General features: G+C 51.5%; 2 protein-coding genes across 2 annotated transcripts in view; one reads left to right on the forward strand and one right to left on the reverse strand.

Moving 5' to 3' along the window:
- Positions 1-6,704, reverse strand: part of MAST1 (microtubule associated serine/threonine kinase 1) — a 30,141-nt gene extending 23,437 nt beyond the window's left edge. The window contains exons 1-6 of the mRNA XM_070374712.1: positions 6,536-6,704; positions 5,672-5,712; positions 5,351-5,584; positions 1,419-1,450; positions 1,082-1,240; positions 971-1,012 (exon numbers count right to left, since the gene is read on the reverse strand). Of these exons, the coding sequence (XP_070230813.1) occupies positions 971-1,012; positions 1,082-1,240; positions 1,419-1,450; positions 5,351-5,584; positions 5,672-5,712; positions 6,536-6,704 (677 nt within the window). The remainder of the gene's footprint in view (positions 1-970; positions 1,013-1,081; positions 1,241-1,418; positions 1,451-5,350; positions 5,585-5,671; positions 5,713-6,535) is intronic.
- Positions 6,705-9,174: 2,470 nt separating this feature from the next.
- RTBDN (retbindin) lies at positions 9,175-11,725 on the forward strand. Its single transcript, XM_005900528.1, has 5 exons — positions 9,175-9,343; positions 9,868-9,934; positions 10,048-10,158; positions 10,676-10,772; positions 11,498-11,725. The coding sequence occupies exons 1-5, from the start codon at positions 9,175-9,177 to the stop codon at positions 11,723-11,725; spliced, it is 672 nt and encodes a 223-aa protein (XP_005900590.1).
- The last annotated feature ends 7,630 nt before the right edge of the window (positions 11,726-19,355 follow it).

Here is a 19,355-nt window from a genome sequence, read left to right on the forward strand (position 1 = left end):
CACCATGTGTGTCCACGTATGGCATCTGTATATGTGTGATACAGCATATAGATGATCTACACCTCTCTATGTGTGTGAGTTTAACACCCTGTGACACTGGGCACATCTGAGCATGCCACCGTGTGTGACACAGATGAAAATGTGTGAAAACCTGTGGTACTGTGTGTGTCTCTGACTCTCTGGGTCATTCTGTCATCTGTGTGACACAGCATGTGACATGCTTAGGTGATATTGTATACTGTGACATTGCACAGATGTCATTGCCACATATGTGTCTCTGTGCATCTCAGATGGCACAGTCGTGTGTGTGTGTATCACCACACAAGTGACATCTTCCTGGGTGTACGCTGCACTGTGCCTGCAGACTTACTTGTCTGTGTGATTCTGGAAGTGTCCCTGCGTGTCTGTGCGTGCCTCTGACCTATGGCCACTGTATGGCTGGGAACTCGCGGCGACTCCCGGGTGTATCTGGGACACTAGGGCTGTTGTGTGTGTATGTGTGTGTGACATCATGTCCTGCGTGACTCTGTGTGTCACTATTTTTCATATGAGGCTGTGTTCTTTGGGAGGGGCGGCTGGGCTATAATAAAAGCCCCCCCTTTCATTCTGCACCTCAGGATCCCAGCTTCCAAAGAGGGACCCTTCAGCCCCTCCACTCCCTTCACCCCCCGCCCAGAGCAGTGACTGAGCATATTTGCGCGGCCAGAGCACGCGGCATGGCGGTGAGGGGAGGCCAGGCTGGGGCTATTGTTCTGAGGGTGCTAAGCCCCCCACCCTCCCCTTCTTCCCCTACTTTCGTCCTCCGGCTGCGGGAACCCGCAGCACCAGCAGACAAAGGCTCCGCAATCCCCCACCAGGCGCAGCCCCCTCCCCCCGCGGCGATCCTTTCTAGCGTGCAGTCCCCCCGAGTCTCGGCCCACACTGCCCCCCATTTAGCCCCAACCCCGGCAGGAAGGCTCAGCGCGGGCACCTCTGGCGCAGCTGGACCTGGTGCAGCATCCCGGGCCCCGCCCTGCAGCAGCAGCAGGAGGGCGGCTTTGGGGGAAGGGCCGGGTCAGGGTCTGAGGGATCGGGGGTCTACCTCTTGGTCCGGCGGAACATACTGCCGCCAGGGAAGGAGGGCATCGAAAAATTGGAAAGCGCGATCCAGAGAGAGTCAGACATGACCCGGCGGCGGCGACATGGTGGCAGGTGCGGCAGCGGCAGCGGCGGCGCGGGGAGCGAGCGCGCGGGGCGGAGGCTGGAGCCGCAGCGGGCAGGGGAGGGCGGGGGAGGGGAAAGGCCTGCGGCTACCGCCCGCCAGGAGGGGGCGCTGCTGGGCACCAGAGCGCCTGGCCCCGCCCGCGCGCGCGCCTGGCGCCCCTACCCGAGCTGGAGAAAGGGCCATCAGCCCCGCGCATCTCTCCCCCAGGGCTCACCTGCTGCTTTTCCGGGGCAGGGGCAAATCTTTCTGGAAGGCAAAGGAGCAAAAGGATAGAGGTCAGCGAGGACCGACAGCCACTGCCCAAAAGCCCTGTGTCAGCCCCTTGGAGGGATAGAAGTCGGGTGGGACAAGTCCTTCATCAGCATCGTCACCAGCGCCTCGGCCTTGGGTTGAGGGATGGGATCCTGGGCAAAAAGTGCCAGGGTGATTCCTCTCCTGACCCCGAGAGACCAGCACAGGAGCCCCATATAGGACTCCTGAGTTGGCGTCTCAATGTGTGTTTTTGCAAATGAAACAGGAGTCGTTATCTGAAAAACGTTTCTTGAGCACGTACTGTATGGCAGACCCTGGTGCTAGGCACTGGGGACACAGCAGTACATGAGACAAATAAAAATTTCTGCCCTTTTGGGACCAGTATTTAAAGGACAGAAGCAGACAACATTAATGTAGAAGTGAATGAAATAATTTTAGACAGAAATAAATGTTATGAATAAAATTAAGCAAGGTGGAATTTCCCTGGTGTTCCAGTGGCTAAGACTCCACCCTCCCAAAGCAGGGGGCCAGAGAGAACTAGATCCCATGTTCCACAACTAAGACCCGGTGCAGCCAAATAAAATAATTTTTATTTTATTTTTTTAGTTAAGCAAGGTGACGTAATGGGAAATGGCTAGGAGGGGAACATGAGGGCTAGAGGGCTGCTCTGTAGAGGTGACTTTTAAGTTGGTTGCTGAAAAATAAGTCAGTCATGGGAGGATCTGTGGAGAGAGCATTCCAGGTAGAGGCAGTTGCAAAGCCCTGGAGGCAGGAATAAACTTGGCATGCTCAAGCAGGAAAGGTTGAATGACTGGATGAATGAATGAATAAGCCCTCCACATCTCAGTAGCTCTACCCCACACTCAACCAGATTCACAGAATTGGGGTGGGGGTCATTAGCGGGGCTCAAAACTGAGATCTGAAATGGAAATCGGGGGACTTCCCTGGTGGTCAGGTGGTTAAGGCTCCAGGCTTCCACTGCAGGGGATGCGGGTTTAATCCCTGGTTGGGGAACTAAGATCCTACATGCCATGTGGTGGACCAAAAAAAAGGGAGGGGGGAATCGGGTGATGGCTGGGTAGTCTTTTCAGTAATGGCAGTGATAAACATGATAACCATGGGTAGGTTTTAGTTCTGTCCACATTAGAAGACGTTTGCATTCTGTTTGTCAAACACACAGGAAGCCACCACTGGGACCAGAAATTAGAGATCTGGACACTTTTCTGAGAGCACTGAAGAACAGAAGGGAGAAGCAACATCGTCTTCCAGCCAGTTCTGTGTCCACAGGCTAAGGTGAATAGAAGGGACTGGGTAGGGCTGCAAGTAGAAAGATTCAGATGAGGGTTTCAAAACCTCTTTAGTGGGGACTCCAGCCAGTCATCTGTCTGGTGGCACAGACAGTAAAGAATCTGCCCACAGTGTGGGAGACCTGGTTTCGATCCCTGGGTCGGGAAGATCCCCTGGAGAAGGGCACAGCAACCCACTCCAGTATTCCTGCCTGGAGAATCCCATGGACAGAGGAGCCTGGCAGGCTCCATAGGGTCGCAAAGAGTCAGACACAACTGAAGCCCACCAACCAGGGAGAATTGAGGAATGTTCTAGGATCTCTGATATTAGAATGTCCTGAGTTAGAATCCCAGCTTTACCACTTAAAACCTTGGCAAATGACCTTCCAATAGTTCATGCCTTCTAGAGGATTCTGCAGATGATGCAGGTGCCTAGCACCTTAGTATGCTGCCTAGCACACATAGTAATTGCTCAGTAAATATTAGATCATAGGAACATTGTGGATGTATATGCTGCATGGCAGAAGATGAGCCAGAGGGACCTCGCAGTCCCAAGTACAGAGGACAGATGGATGGTTGGGGTCAAAGGGCACATTGTCCAGATTAGTAGCTCTGCCATCCCGAGCCAGGGGTGACCAAAAATCTGTACCAGATTTTCCTTCTGTCTTTGCAGAATTAGCTTGAATGAGCCGCCCCTTGGACCAGCCTTGCCAGGCGACTGCAATGGCCCAGTCAAAACCAAGATCTGGATTTTCTGGCCATGGAGTCCGGTACTCAAAACTCAGAGACACTGTGGCCTATAAGGCTGAGCCCCAGGGCTCTGGGTGCTCTAAGTGCTACCCAGAAAAGTTTTCGACTCTAGCCCCATCTGCTAAGCATAACTAAACATTTTAGCATCGAGGAAAGGGAAAATGTGGAGAGGCAGAGGATTTGGACCTCTGTGTCAGTGTGAATAGAGGCCACTTCCATCGCCAGTTACAAAACTGCTTTGCCCAGAGGATTCTGCATCTCCTTGGGATTAAACGAGGGCCCTGCCGACAGGGCATTTGAACTTAGATTGCTATACGATCCGAATTCACACGCGGAAAACTTAGGCGCTCTACAGTTGTGGGACAGCTCCTAAGGGGTTGCACCAATGTGTGAGAGTGTAGTCAGGCTGCAAAGTGGTTAACCGTGCCAGAAGGGAGGAGGTTGGGGCAGGATCTCGGCGGAGTAGCTCGGCCAAGACAAGCTTTGGGAAGGATAGGTGGGTGAATGGGAGGATCCTGGGATAGGGGCGTGGTCTTGCGGGGAGAACGAAATCCCGCGTGGCACTGAGCCAATGGGAGTCGGCGCCGACCCAGGGGGCGGGAAACCCTAGGAAGGCTCCTCCCTTTTCCCCCTTTATTCCAGGACCCGACGGCGCGGACCCTATCTGGCTACTTCAGTACTTGTTCGGTCTTCGCGGCATCTCCCTTCCTTTTATTAGAACCCATTCTCCTAACCCAACCCAGGGATAAGAAGGGAATCAGAGGAAGACCTGAAGAGTCCATCTGGGCTGTGGTTAAAACCCAGGACTGGTTCCAGCATCATCCAGACGCCTGAAAAGTCCTTACCCTCTGAAATGACCCCTTCCCAAAATGGAAGAGGGCCCTGGGTGAGGGTTTGAATTCTCTCCTCATCCCAAGCTCCAGACTAGGGATGCAGCCTGAGACTGGGCGCATTCTAGGCTTTACATAAATTCCTCCAGATTACCTAGCTTGGGGCTGTGCGTCAAGGAGACTCAGAAGAACCAGATGCCAGGCAGGCCTTAGGGTGAAGTTTTGATCAATTTTCGCTCTGGAGTTAGTTTGGAGGCAACACCGAACCCCCATATTAACCCTTAAAAGTGCATGCTGCGGACCAAATAGAACCCTTCTCAACTTCAGAATCCTCACCCGTCTAGGAGGTGGGAGTTCCCCGCACTCCGCAGCAAACCTCAGTATCCCACTCCGTGCAGTGGACCCACATTTCCTGCGCCTGCGCAGCCTGGAGACCAACATCTTCTAAGGCTGCAAGGAGCTAAAAATCGCTCCCGCCCACCCACAAGCTGGGCTGGACTTGAGGATCGCGGAGTGGGGGCGGGGGTAGGGTAGTGTTGTAGTGAAGAGGGGTGGAATGAAGGGTGAGGAGGAAGACTGTCTAGATCCCTGTCCAATTAGGGCAGTAGGAAGAATCTCGGTGGCCAAGCAGGTCCGTGGAGGTCATAGGGGGTCCCCATGACTCAGAAAGGGACTCCTGGGGTAATGAGGGGCGAGGCTGCAACACAAACATGTTTACCGCTGCTGCGGCACCTGCAGCCCCGGGGAGCGCGAGCCCTGGGGCAATAACTTTGCCCTGCACCCCCTCAACCCGAGCCTGGCCGAGCACCAGGGCAAAGATCTCAATCCCAGCCCCCTATCTCCTCTGAACGGTCAGGCGCCCCTGGGCTATCCTCGAGGGGGAGCGCTAGGCTGCATGCCCCTCCGTTAGATCCCTGGGTTCCCGGGCAGAGCCTGAGGGGCGGGGTCCCCAGCGCGGCGGGACACGCGGCCACCGCGTTCCCCCCGGGTAGCTTCCCGAGGCCGTGGGAGGGGGTGCCGGGGCCCACCCCGGCGTTAAGTTCTCCCGCCTGCTGCCGGGCTCCGCCCCAGGGCGCCGACCCCTTCCCATCCACCCGGGGCCGCCGCATACCTGCAGCCTCCGGCGACGAATCAGGCCGGAATCGTCCATGGCGGCGGCGGCAGCGGCTTCGGCCCCCGGGAGGGAGGTGGGAGGCGGCGGCAGCGGCGGGAGGAGGGAGGCGGGAGGGAGTGAGAAGCCGCGGGGACCGCGGCGGCGGCGGCTGGGGCGGGGGGGGTGGGGGGAATGGCGGGGGGGGAGAACCGGAGGGAGGTGGCGGGGGCGGAGCAAAGTGGGGCGGACCCGGCACCGTCACTGCGTCTGGGCGCCCGAGCCCGGCCTTGGCCGAGGCTGCCCGCGATGGGGGAAAGGGGGTAAGCGTGGGGGAGGGGCCTCCAGATGCCCCCGGTGAAGTCAAGCTACCGTGAGACCCCCGTAAGGAAAGACATGCCAGGGGAGAGACGTGCTCGTGGGTAAGCGCCCAAAGCAAGAAACACCCCAAGGGAGACAAGCTCACTAAGATACATTCCCTATGCAGACAACTCCCTCCCTGCAGTGATCCCCTCAGAGAGACATTCCCACGGGGAGGTAGTCCCCGCAGGGAGGTCCTCTCCAATCAGGAACTCCTTTCACCCTGACAATCATTTCTGAAACAGATGGTCTCTGAGAGGTGACACTTCCTTTCAAAAGCCCACCCTCCAAAGAAGAGACATTTCCGTAGAGAAGGACCCGCGCCAAGTTATTTCACTTGGGGAGCCTGGTGAGGGTACCCTCAATGAATGACCCCATAAAAGCCATAGTCTCTATGAGAAATTGCCCCCATCCACGAGACTTCATATCCCAAGGACAGTCTCTTACAGAGTGTATCTGCACTGAGGAGACCCGTCCTCACAGGAGATCCCCCCTCAGAAAAACACTTACAGACATATATGAACCCCCTTCCCAAGCAGAGACTCCACGGGGAACCCTGCCACCCCCTCCCCCAGCGATCCCCTCCCTCATCCTTAGGATTAAGAAGCCAGGCTAGGCTGGGCTGTATTTATAGGAACGATTAGCTGGTGGATGGGGAGAGGGGGCAGCGGGAGCGATTTTCACCACTCCCCCGCAGTGTTACTACTGCTGAGGCCAAGCCAACAATGCTTCCCAGAGTTGGAGTGGAAGCCCCCACCCCAACGTTGACATTGGGGGGGCATGGCGGGGTGGCGGCTTCCCAAGGGTCTCAGCCCATAACTTTCTCGAAGGCCCTGGAGGGCGCGGTCACTGGGCCGGAGCGACCTCTGACAGTCAAAGTGAGCTAATTCGAAGTCTACTTCTTGGTGTTCCCCAGGCGCTTTTCTACTCATCTCTGCGCCTTTGCCTGAGTTGTCTTGATCTGTTTCTCTCTGTCTCTGTCGGCATGTTTGTGTTGCCATCCCGTCGAGTTTGTTCCTCGCACTTCTCTGTCCAACGTCGGGACATTTCTCTTGCCCCCGATTCAGCCTGCAGCCTAGGGAACTCTCCGTGGTGCTGATCTGAAGCACTTCTGTCCGTCGTGCTGAAATATGAGCGCAGGGTTGGGGGCGAAGGTCAGGGGAAAGGAAGGGTTATCGGGAGTCACAGCCTAGAAAATGGACAGATATGACCCACGAACACCCTGGACTACCCCAAGATGGAGCGGGTGAGGGCTAGGTCCACCGGATACTGGTTGCTGAAGCCAACAGCGTGTACCCATGCAGCGGCCAGGAGACAGTGCCTCTTGATTCATTTATTCAACAGGTATTGAGCACCTACTGTGTGCAAAGAAGTGGTTTGGATTTTGGGAGTACATCCGTAAAAGATACAGACAATAACTCTGCACTAGTCTGAGACGAGAGGGAGAGAGATTGTGGTAGTGGTCATTGGTCTCGAAAACACATGCACACTCTACGAGCACAGGCACACACACACACACACACACACACACACACACACTGCAAACTTACACATGAACATAAACATACGAACACATGCTCAACAAACAGACTCGCATAGACCTATTAACACATTCTGGAAACACTCCACAAAACATACATTCTGCAAATACACACACATACAAACACATACGAAGCAAACACAGAAACACATATACACACAAACTGACATTCTGCAAACATACATCCAAACACATACTTAGAAAACACAGACATACACACACTCAGCAATGCAGGCACACACAACACATACAAACACAAGCATATGCAGGCATACACACAACCATAATCCAAACCAAGGGAAGCTCAGCTGCACACAAAATACAGTATGCAAAATACAGACACATTATCCTCCCAGTACAAAACATGGACACACATCCACATACTCATACACTCACTGGAAAGTTGTTTTTCTTTCTTTCTTTTAGTTTTAGTTTATTTTGGAGGGCTGTTTTACTTATTGGACACTGCCAGTAAACTGTCAGCTCTACGAGGATTGAGATTTTCATGTCTTAGTCAAAACATTGCATCCCCAGAAGCTGGTATGCCATAAGTGCTCAATAAATGTTTGTTGAATGAATTGAGGGGATGTTTGCAGGGGACAAAAATTCACAGAAACTTCAGAGGGGGCATGCACACACACATTTTAGAGAGAGACACACACTGTCTCCACACATGGTACCTCTATATTCACTCATTGTCAACATTCATAGTCAACAATTTTATCCACCAACCTATTCACAGTATTTCTGCAGGATACCTACCCTCATCCTACATCCCTCTCCCCAGCATTTATTATCTGACTCTTACTCAACTGGACACACTAGGCTTGGAACATTTACAGACCTCCTTACCCAGATTTTGAACATACACACACACATATGCACACAAATCCAAGAGATTTGCATAAACATACCCTCACACAACAAACACATATAAACCCTCAGTACATACACACACACACACACACACACACTCATCCAAAACACACACACTCTTCACACATACAGAGTTTAAGTCACAAGCTCTACATAAAGACAAACACAAGGATATATACACACCAGCCCCTGATCCTTTGGTCTTTGGTCACCTGGAGCAGAGGGAGGGGCTAGGGAAAACCACTCCCCTGCATCAAACCACGCCCCTTTCAGCTGTTGGTGTGTCTGGATTTGAGCCTGAGGTGTCTCAGCAGCCGCCTAGACTGCAGTTCAACTAACAGGTGAGAGGTGGCCAGAAGTGGCCAGAGGAAGAAGAGAGGGGGAAAGAATTGCCTTGACTTCACAGACCCCCAGTTTCCCCTGCCCTGGGGACTTTGGATCCTAGGGGCAGGACCCGAGTCCTGCCACAGTCAAGGTTGGCTCCAAAGGTCTAGCCCTGGGTGTCAGTTCCTAAGCCGATTGTAGGCCGAGAGAGAGAAGGTGACCATGAAAGGGGCCAGCAGGGATCAAGCGGGAAGGAGGGAGGAGACTGGGCAGAGGACAGGATGGAATTACTGGACAGAAGAGGGGACTGGAAAATCCGGGAGGTCCCCTTAGAGGATGGAGGAGGTTGCCTGGGGTCCTGTAGGAGATTGTTTCAGGGGAGGGAGATGGGGAACCATGGTCAAACAGGAGTGAGGTCATTTGCACCTGAAGGGATGGACGGGACATGAGCCTCCCATGGGGGGCTCCTGGGTCAGAGGCAGGCCTTGGTGGCCCCGGGGGAATTGAGAGTGTTTGGCTATTGCTTCCTCATCAGCTGCCCATTCTTTTGTCTGCCTGGCATTGTCTCCTGGCTATGCATCAGGACAGTGCCACCCTGAGCTACCAGAAAGGGACAACTGAACCTCACCCTGCATCCCAGCTACCTCTCATCTCAGGAGGACATGGCCTGCAGGGGTCGCACTCGACCCAGGGCCTTGGCCTGGGCCCTGCAACTGACCCTGGCATGGATGCTGTTGGGGGCTTGTGGAGGGAGCCACCCACTCCCAGCTAGATCACAAAGACACTATAGGCTGGCGACCAATCTGGGCACAGACCAACTGCACCTGGAAGGTAAGCATTCCAGATTATGCCTAAGCTCTAACATCTAGAAACCTCAACTCAACCACAACAATGCCAGAATTTCCTTACCAGAGGGATTTAGGGTGACTGGGTCTAGTGGTGATTAAAGAGCACGAATTGCCTAGATTCAAATCCCAAATGCCTCTTCATAGCTGTGTGACCCTGGGCGAGTCACTCAACCTTTCTGAGCCTCATATGGACCATTAAGAAAGGAGGAGAAATAACAGATCTACCTCATAGGGCTGCTGTAAAGGAGTATATGTAACCATATGAGAACTTACATCGCTGCCAGGAATGTAATAAATGACAAGTTGATTGTGATTTGTGGTTATTACTAATTGAAGCTACATTTACATCCCAAGTGAAGTGTCTTTAATTTTTATGTTTGGGAGGACTTACATAGTTAGGATTTCCCAGTTCAGAGGGACCCCAAGCCTTGGTTCCTCAGCTCTACCTGAGGACACAAGACTGGAACTCACTGGAGTCCCTTTCTCTGTGGCCCTCTTTTCCCTCAGAGATGAACCCACCAGAGGCATCGGACTCTGGGCTCGTCCCAGTGCGCTGTGGGGAGCTGAGCCCCAGGTGAGTACACCCACCTCGGGCGTGTCTCTGGGTTCTTTGCTCCAGTTGCCCCAACTAGGGGCCAAAGCCCTTGAGCATCCTGACCTATCCGTCCTGTCTCTCTCGATGTCCAGGTGCGAATCCTTCCTGGTACACCTCCAGGCTGCCCTTCGCAGTCGTTTCCACCTGGTGCTCTTGGGGGTACGCCAGACGCAGCCGCTGTGCTCTGAGCTCTGCGATGCCTGGTAGGAGAGGCGGTGTCTGAGGGGCGTGGCCTATAGTTTGGGCGGGGCCAAACGAGGTATCTGCCCCTTGATCCTTCGGGCACCTGAAGGGGCGTGGCCTGAGTCCCAAGCCTCTAAATCTAAAGGACGAGGCATTGTGTTTAGAGGCTAGGTAGAAAGCGGCAGAGCTTGTGGAAACCCTGGCTTCTATGATTGGCAGTACGGAGGAGTAGCCTTCCGTGGAGCTGGCTTTTTTTTTTTTTTTTAAGTAGGGTCTCTTGATTGAGAAGAGGAGCTAAAAGGGTGACTGGCCTGGAACAGATAGTCTAAGGCCGGCAAGAATGAGTTCTCAAGTGACAGAGTCCTGGGTAAATGCAGAGAATATGGGGCGGGTTGAAATCTAGGGAATGGTTTTTGTAGGAGCGTGGTTCTAAGAGGCGGGGCCTGGATCTGGTAAGAGACATATGGGGCAAAGCCTTGGAGAGCAGGAATCCTACTAGCCTTTCTCCACCTTCTTCTCTACACACACCATTCCCAGGTTTGCCACTTGCGAAAGTGATGTCATCTGCAGCCCGACTTGGCTCCCACTCCTAGAAAAGAGGGGCTGCGAGCCTGGCTGCACTACTTACAGGCAGGTGAGCATGGGGCAGAGGAACCAGGGAAGAGACTGACACCTACCTTTACTGTGTCCAGGGTTAACACGTCTAGGTCCCAGAGTCTGGACTGGCATGGCACACCGAAACCCCCTACTCCCACCCTTTCCCCTTCCACAGCCCAATCTCCATAGCAGGATATATCTATAGCATTCCTAAGGTCCACTGAGTACAGATTTGCCCTCTCCCTAACCTCTGCTTATCTTGTGGCTCAGATGGTAAAGAATCTGCCTGTCAATATCGGATACCTGGGTTCGATCCCTGGGTTGGGAAGATCCCCTGAAGAAGGGAATGGCAACCCACTCTAGTATTCTTGCCTGGAGTATTCCATGAGATACAGGAGCCTGGCAGATCACAGTCCGAGGGGTCACAAAGAGTCGGACACGACTAAGCGACTAACGCACACACACACAAACACACAAAGGATGGTCTCTGCTCTAGGCCCATCCACAGTCCAGGGGAAGGCCCAGAAATCGGAGTCTCCTTCCCCAAGGCCTCAGTCTTAATCTGGTTCTCCCCGCGCCGGAGCCCCCTGAGACCCCCGTTACGAGCTCGCCCTCCCCATGGCCTCACCCCCACTACGGTCCTGCCCCCTAGACTCTCGGGAGGACCCAGAAGTGAGAATAGCCTGCCCTAAGATCTCGCCACAGCCCCCTGGGTCTCTAGACTCCACCCACTCAGGTCCTGAGTCCACTCCTTCGCCCCAGACTTTTGCAGACGGAGCGGAGCTTTGCCGCTCGCTTCTGGGCGACGCGCTACCAGTGGCGGATCCCGGCTCTGGTCACTGCCTCAACATTTCCGTCTCGATGTTGCCGCGTCCCAGACGTGCACGAAGGTCCCGGGGAACCGTTTTCCCGCGCTCCCGCCGCTCTCGCACCGGGATCCTGGACTCCGCGAGCAGCGGGAGTGGCAGTGGAAGTGGCAGCGGCCCCTAGGGGGCGCCCGGCCCTAAATGGAAGATACGCTTTCTCTCCCCCACCCCCGACCCCGCCCCTCAAGACAGCCAGCGTCCCATTCTTGTCCCTCTCTGCCTTCTAGTTTCCAGAGTCCCATCCTTCCTCCCTAGGTCCCCAAAGACTCGCCCCTCCCCAGATTATTTGAGAAATAACCCACGTGTATTAATAGCTCATTTTTTCCCACTACCCCCTAAATAAACTTTGCAGTTAGAGCACGTGATGTGGCTGCTTCTTGGGGGAAATGGGTGGAAAGGATAGTTGCCAGAAAGCGTCTCTTGAATCCGCAGGTCCTAAAGCTAGAGCGACTGATTCGTGCGAGCATGTAAATGAGGGCTGGTCTATACCCTAGAGCATCGCACAACTTGGAATATCTCGGATGCCAGAAATGGGGAGGGGTCCAGAAGAAGGACTGACAAGAAGAGGTGTGCTCACCCACAGGGCGCCACCAGTCCCACCAAGCTTCTTGATTTGTACAGAGCTCCAGACACCCTTTTATGGCATTTACCTCTGATTAAGAAGCCCAAGAGGTGTCTCCTTTCCTTCCTCCATTTCTCCCAAATGCCATTCCTGGGGACTTCTCTGGTGGTCCAGTCTTTAAGACTCTTGAGTTTCCATTGCAGGGCTCCACCCCTGGTCCGGGAACTGCACGCTTCGAGGTTCAGCCAAAATAAATGCAATTCCTGGACCTAAAGCAAAGGACTGGACTCAAGACTCGGGATTTGGGTTGTAAGCATTAGTCTTTAATCCTCCTCGTTATCCACAGGAGAGATAGTTTCCTCACCTGGAAAATAGGGGCAATATCCCTTTTGTTGCTGTTCAGTCACCAGGATCCTGTTCAGATCCGACACTTTTCGACCCTGTGGACTGTAGGTTGCCAGGCTCCACGGTTCTATCTCCCAGAGTTTGCTCAGATTCATGTCCATGGAGTGAGTGATGCTACGTAACCATCTCATCCTCTGCCGCCCCCTTCTCCTTTTGTCTTGTCTTTCCCACTATCAGCGTCTTCTCCACTGAGTCTTTGCATCAGGTGAACAAAGTATTGGAGCTTCAGTTTCAGTTCTTCCAATGAATATTCAGGGTTGATTTCCTTTAGGATTGATATCCCTTTAGGATATCTCTTTTATTTGTGTTCAATAGCACAGATTGGTGGATGCCTCGTGTGTCCAGGCCCTGTGCTAAGATATATCAGGCCCATTCCTTGCCCTCAAGGAAGATGAAATAGCATAAGAAGCAAAGCGTCCTACTGAGAGAGTAGCAGATTAGCATCTTTCAGATGCCAGAGACAAACTCAGTTCAAAGTGCCTTTAGGGACTTCCCTGGCCATCCAGTGGTTAAGACTCTGCACCTCTGCTGTATTGAAGGCACAGGTTTGATCCGATTGGGGAACTAAGATCCTGAGGCACGGCCAAAAACAAAACAAAAATCAAAGCCTTTAGCCAAGACAGTGATAAGTTTCAGGAATGGCTGTATCTGGGTTCTTAAATGATGTTAGGAATCTGTTGTTTTTTTTTTTCTCTTGGCTGTCCTCTGAGACAGGATCTCCTCACATTAGCAAAGACGGACAAGCAACTCTGTGATTTTAGTAAAAAAAAAATGGGCCTATTTCTCTGTAAAACCAACAAAGGTTCCAGGGCTGGCTCTCATTGGTCCAATCTCCTCATAAGCCCATCACTAAAGTCAATAATTGTGTCAGGAGAGATGCTGTGCTCTCACTGGCCTGACCTAGGTTTTGTTTGTACCTAAAGTCCATGGTGAGATGAGTTCCATCTGAGCCACATGAACTGATGGATGGGTTGCCTCCCCTCAAAAGAAATTTATGGGTTGGAACCAGGAGAAGGGGAAGGAGTGCTGGTCAGGGAGTATATTGACCACAAAGAATGGTGGCTATGACCTTGACTCTGTAGTATATCCACCTGGGTTCAAACCTCAGTTCTACCATTTACTCATTCTGTAACTTTGGGCTATTGAGCATTATTTATGAGCTTCAGTTTCTTCATCTGTAAAACGGGGATCATAATTGTTCCTCTAATAGGGTTACTGGGAGAACTGAATGAGTTAATACAAGTTGTTATGGTATGCAATACTGTGTAACAAATAACTCCAAACTTAGTGGTGTAAAACAACCATTATTATCTTTCATGGTTCTGGACTTTCCCTGGGCTCAGCTGGGTGGCTTTCTATTCAACTTCAGATCGTGGATGGGACTGGAATCACATTCACACATCTGGTGGTTGGTACTGACCCTTGCCTTGAACCTCAGCTGGGGCTGTTAGCCAGAATAACTACACACGGTCCATCCCAGTGGCTTGGGCTTCCTCATAACAAGCCATTGGGTTCTACAGGTACGTGTCCCAAGAAAGAGAGTCAGGTGGAATGTGGAAGTTGTCTCACTTTTGATTAGCAAGTTGTAGAAGTCAGTGTTGGAATTCCCTGGCTGTCCAGTGGTTAGGACTCAGCACTTTTACTGCCAGGGCCTGGGTTTGACCCCTGGTCAGGGAACTAAGATCCCAGAAGCCATGCAGTGTGACAAAAAAAAAAAAAGTCACACAGTGTCACCTCTGCTTTCTATTCACTGAGTCACTAAAGACAGCTCTTATTTAAAAGGGAGGTGTTCTACACTCCTAATGGTAGAGATGTTAAATAAAATGCTTAGAAAATACCTGGCATGTCATTAACACTCAATAAATGTAGACATCATCCATAATCACTGTTGTTGCTGATGTTTTATATATAATGCTATTGTGACAAAGAAAAGAAACAGGCATTTAAGGAAGAGGAATGAGGTAAACCTTTGAAGGAATGCCAGCCAGGCCATGGGGAAGAGCATTTCAAGGAGGCCTGAGGGTTTCAGGTTCTGGGAACTCCCAGCTGCTCAGAAAGCCTGGAACAGAGCATGGACATTGGGGTCAGAACATGGAAGGCCCCGAATGCTAGGCAAAGGCACTTGGATGAGTTAATGAGGGGTGTGAGAGCCGCAGAAGGTTTAAGTGGGTGTGTGTGGGGGGGGATGATCCATCTGACTGACACTCTTGCAGGCCACCAGCAAGCAAGCCAGGGGGAGGGTGAGATTGGAGGACCTTGGGACAGGAACTGAAAAATGGGCAGAAGGGGATGAATGAGAGGGAATCAGAGGAAAAACCCACAAGGCTGTACTGAGGAATGTGGGAGCGACCATCTGAAACTTTCAAGAACCAAATGTTGTTGTCAACTTCAGTTTAAATAAAACCTTGGGGATCTTAGGCAGGTGTGATGTGGGAACCTGAACTCCACATTTCTTTTTTTTTTTTTTTCACTCACATATTTATTCTTTATTTTCCACCCAATTCCATCTTCTTTGTGATTCTCCTGGTTCTCTATCACGGTCTTAGGAAGGTTGCCTCAGTTCCAAACAGCTGGACTCCACATTTATAACTGCCTGGTGAACTTGATGCTGCTGGCCTTCCTCGTGGGACACAGGCTTCTTAAGTTATGATGCATGGGCTCTGGAACTCACGGACTCAGTTGTGATGCAAGGGTCTCACTTGCAGCATGTGGGATCTTAGTTCCCGTGATCAGGGATCAAACCCAAGCTCCCTGCATTGGTAGCGTGGAGTCTTATCCCCTGGATCACCAGGGAAGTCCTACTAGACTTTTGTAGAATAAATATTTGTGAGTTACAGCTTGACAGTAACCCCTAGTTTCTGCTTGTCACCAGCTGGGAGGAAAAAGGGTAACAGTTTCTCCTTCTTAAGTGAAGTCGCTCAGTCGTGTCCGACTCTTTGTGATCCCATGGACTCTAGCCTACCAGGCTCCTCCATCCATGGGATTTTCCAGGCAATAGTATTGGAATGGATTGTCATTTCCTTCTCCAGTGGATCTTCCCGACCCAGGGATCGAACCCGGGTCTCCCACATTGTAGACAGATGCTTTACCATCTGAGCCACCAGGGAAGTCTTTGCGAGTCCATGGAATTCTCCAGGCCAGAATACTGGAGGTGGGTAGCCATTCCCTTCTCCAGGGGATCTTCCCAACCCAGGGATCAAACCCAGGTCTCCCTCATTGCAGGTGGATTCTTCACCAGCTGAGCCACAAGAGAAGCCCAAGAATACTGGAGTGGGTAGCCTATCCCTTCTCCAGGGGATCTTCCCGATCCAGGAATTGAACCGTGGGCTCCTGCATTGCAGGCGGATTCTTTACCAATTGAGCTATCAGGGAAGCCGTCAGAGGTCCAATGATTTCAAGATGAACTGTACTTCTAATAATTCTGAGAGGGAAGGAGGCAAGTCTGAAATACTCAACATTTATGGCATAGAAAAGGGCAGAATTACAAATGGAATCAGGTTGGGACTTCCCTGGTGGTCCAGTGGTTAAGATCCTGTGCTTCCACTGCAGAGGGTGTGGGTTTGATCCTTGGTCAGGGAACTAAAATCCCACAAGCCTTGCAGGTGAATTAAAACACACACACACACACACAAATGGAATCAGGTTTTACATTTTGCAACAATAGTGATAGCCACAGGCAGAGGAGTAAATAGAAAGATGTCTTTAGGCAGAAAAACAGGGTGGTCACGGCTCTTCCCAAGGTCTGGCCTCATCACCTCTACTCTGGGGCCTTCTTGTCCTCTCATCTCAGGTCTCTGCACTTGCCATTCCCACTGCCCTGAACAACCTTTGCACACATGTGTGCTTAGTCATTCAGTTGGGTCCGACTCTTTGTGACCCCGTGGACTGTAGCCCACCAGGCTCCTCTGTTCATAGGATTCTCCAGGCAAGAATACTGGAGTGGGTTGCCACTCCCTTCTCCAGGGGATCTTCCCGACCCAGGGATCGAATCCAGGTCTCCTGCATTGCGGGTGGATTCTTTACCACCTGCGCCACCAGAGAAGCCCAGAACCACTTTTACCCTTCTGTTATCTGTTTCATCCCCCTCACACTTCAGATCTCAGCCAGTTGGGTCTTCAGGCTCTAGGCAGGAGCTGGCCTCCCCATGTGCACTCCGGGAGCTCTCAGATCCTCAGTGGAGGCTTCTGACCTTGACTGGTCAGCCCTGGCTTCCCCATGTCCAGCACAGGACTCACAGAGTGCAGGGGTATTCTCTGAAGAGCTGAATTGCACCCATCTACCCCCAAAAGTCATGCTGAAGCCCTAAGACTTGGTACCTCAGAATGTAAATATGTTTATAGATAAACCTTAAAAGAGGCAGTTAAGGGGCTTCCCTGCCAGTGGAAGGGTCCAGTGGTTAAGAGTCCACCTGCCAATGCAGGGGACACAGGTTCAATCCCTGCTTTGGGAAGATCCCACACACCATGAGGCAACTAAGCCCCTGCAACATAACTACTGAGCCAGTGCTCCAGCACCCTCGAGCCACAACTGCTGAAGCTCGCATGTCCCAGAGCCCATGCTCTGCACCAAGAGAATCTGCACACTAGCTCTCCTGTGCAGCGGCAGACACAGTGCAGCCAAAAATAAAATAAACCAACAAATAAATTTTTTTTAAAAAAGAGACAGTTAAGGTAAACTGAAGTCCTATGAGTGGGCCCTAATCTCATATGACTGGAATCCTTATAAGTAGAGATTAGGACACATACAGAGGGAGGGGATGACAGGGAAGAAGATGGCCATCTACAACTCAAGGAGAGAGACCTCAGAAGAAATCAACCCTGCCGATACTTTCATCCTGGATTCTGCCTCCAGGACTGTGAGAAAATTAATTTCTGTTGGTTAAGTGTCCCAGTGTAAGATACTTTCCTATGGCAGCCTTGGCTGACTAATAATACACACTCCATGAATAATACTCCCACAATGCCCTGAATTTTTTTTTTTTTTTTTTTTGCCATTAGAGCATTTACTAAAAAGTGAAGAGCTGGGACTTGGCTGGTGGTCCACTGGCTAAGACTCCACACTCCCAATGCAGGAGGTCCGGGTATGATCCCTGGTCAGGGAACTAGATCCCACATATCACAATCAAGAGTTCTCATGCTGGGACTAAAGATCCTACATGCTGGGACTTCCCTGGAGGTCTAGTGGTTAAGAATCCACCTTCCAATGCAGGGAATGTGAGTTCGATGCCTGGTCATGGCTTGTGGGGTCTCAGTTCCCCGACCAGGGGGAACTAAGATTCCACAGGCCATGGGGTAACTAAGCCCATGCACAACTAGAGAAGTCCATGTGCTGTCAGATCCAGCACAGCCCTCCCAAAAAAAGATCCCACACGCTGCAACACAGAATTGGCACAGCCAAATATTCTCTCCTTTTCTTCTAAAATCTCACTGGTCAGGAGTTCCCTGGTGGTCTAGTGGTTGGGACTCGGTGCCTGCACTGCTGTGGCTTGGGTTCAATCGCTGGTCAGGGGACTGAGATCCCACAAGCCATGCAGCTAAAAAAAAAAAAAAAAAAAAAAACCAAACAAACCCAAAAAGGCAAAATTAAAAAAGAAAAAAGAGGGTGAAATAAAATCCTACTGTTCGAGTCAAGGTGTGTGTCTGGTGATCAAGAGTTGGGGAAGGGGCAGATAAGGTATCAGTATTTAATCCTTTACCCCAGATATTCCATTCCCCTTGCAACAGATTGCTTCAGGCACAGACGTGTCCTACTTTCAGCCAGGAAGAGAAAAGGTGGCTGCTTGTAGATGAGGCCTTTGAAGGTTGGGATGTGGTATCTTGAGCTGTGGCAGCCATCCTGGGATCATGAGAGGCAAAACCTGCCTAAATTGGCAAAATAGAAGATGGACTAAAAGAACAATATCTTTGCAACTTCCCTGGTGGTCCACTGGTCAGAAACTTGCCTTCAAATGCAAGGCACATGGGTTCGATTCCTGGTCAGGAACTAGGATCCCACATACTGCACTCTAGGCCTGCACACTGCAGCTACTGAGCCCTTGTGCCACAGTGGGAGAAGCCTATGGGCCTCAATGAAAGACCCCACGTGTCACAACTAGGACCTGATGCAACAAGATATTTAAAAAAAAAAAAAACAGAAAAAACAAAGATAGGATTTAATGTTGAGCTCCTGACTTCCAAATTTCTCATGGAGTGAGATAAACTTGTCCTGGTGCTGGCGCGGCTGTGAAGGAAACTAATGCTCACTTACATTGTTTGTGGGAGTGCCACTGAGCACAAGCCTTCACAGAGGGAATCTGGATATATCTCTTCAAATTAGATAGTCCCTTTAACCCAGGAAACCTACCCCTAGAACTTTGTTTTTACAGACACAACAGTGTGAGAAAATGATGGCAAACCTGTCATTCCCTGCTGTACAATTAAACAGAAAGCTGGGGCACAGCTCAAGGTCTAGTCAAGGTGTTAAACAGGACAGTCACGCCACAGAGGAATCTGTAGCCGTTATCAGAACAAGGAAGGCTTCTGGACACGTATTTGAACTATCCTAAGATATATGTGGTAAAAAGAGCTATGCCTGAACTTCCCTGGTCGTCCACTGGTTAAGGATTCAGCTGCCAATGTGGGGGACATGGGTCAATCCCTGGTGTGTGAAGATTCCACATGCCACAGGGCAACTGGGCCCGAGAGCTGCAACTACAGAAGTCTACGTGTCCTAGAGTCCGCGCTCCACAGCAGAAGTCACTGCAGTGAGAAGCCCAAGCGCCGCAACTAGAGAGCACCCTCTGATTGCC

This window comes from Bos mutus, chromosome 7, assembly GCF_027580195.1.
Source record: "Bos mutus isolate GX-2022 chromosome 7, NWIPB_WYAK_1.1, whole genome shotgun sequence".
In the NCBI taxonomy this organism is placed as follows: domain Eukaryota; kingdom Metazoa; phylum Chordata; class Mammalia; order Artiodactyla; family Bovidae; genus Bos; species Bos mutus.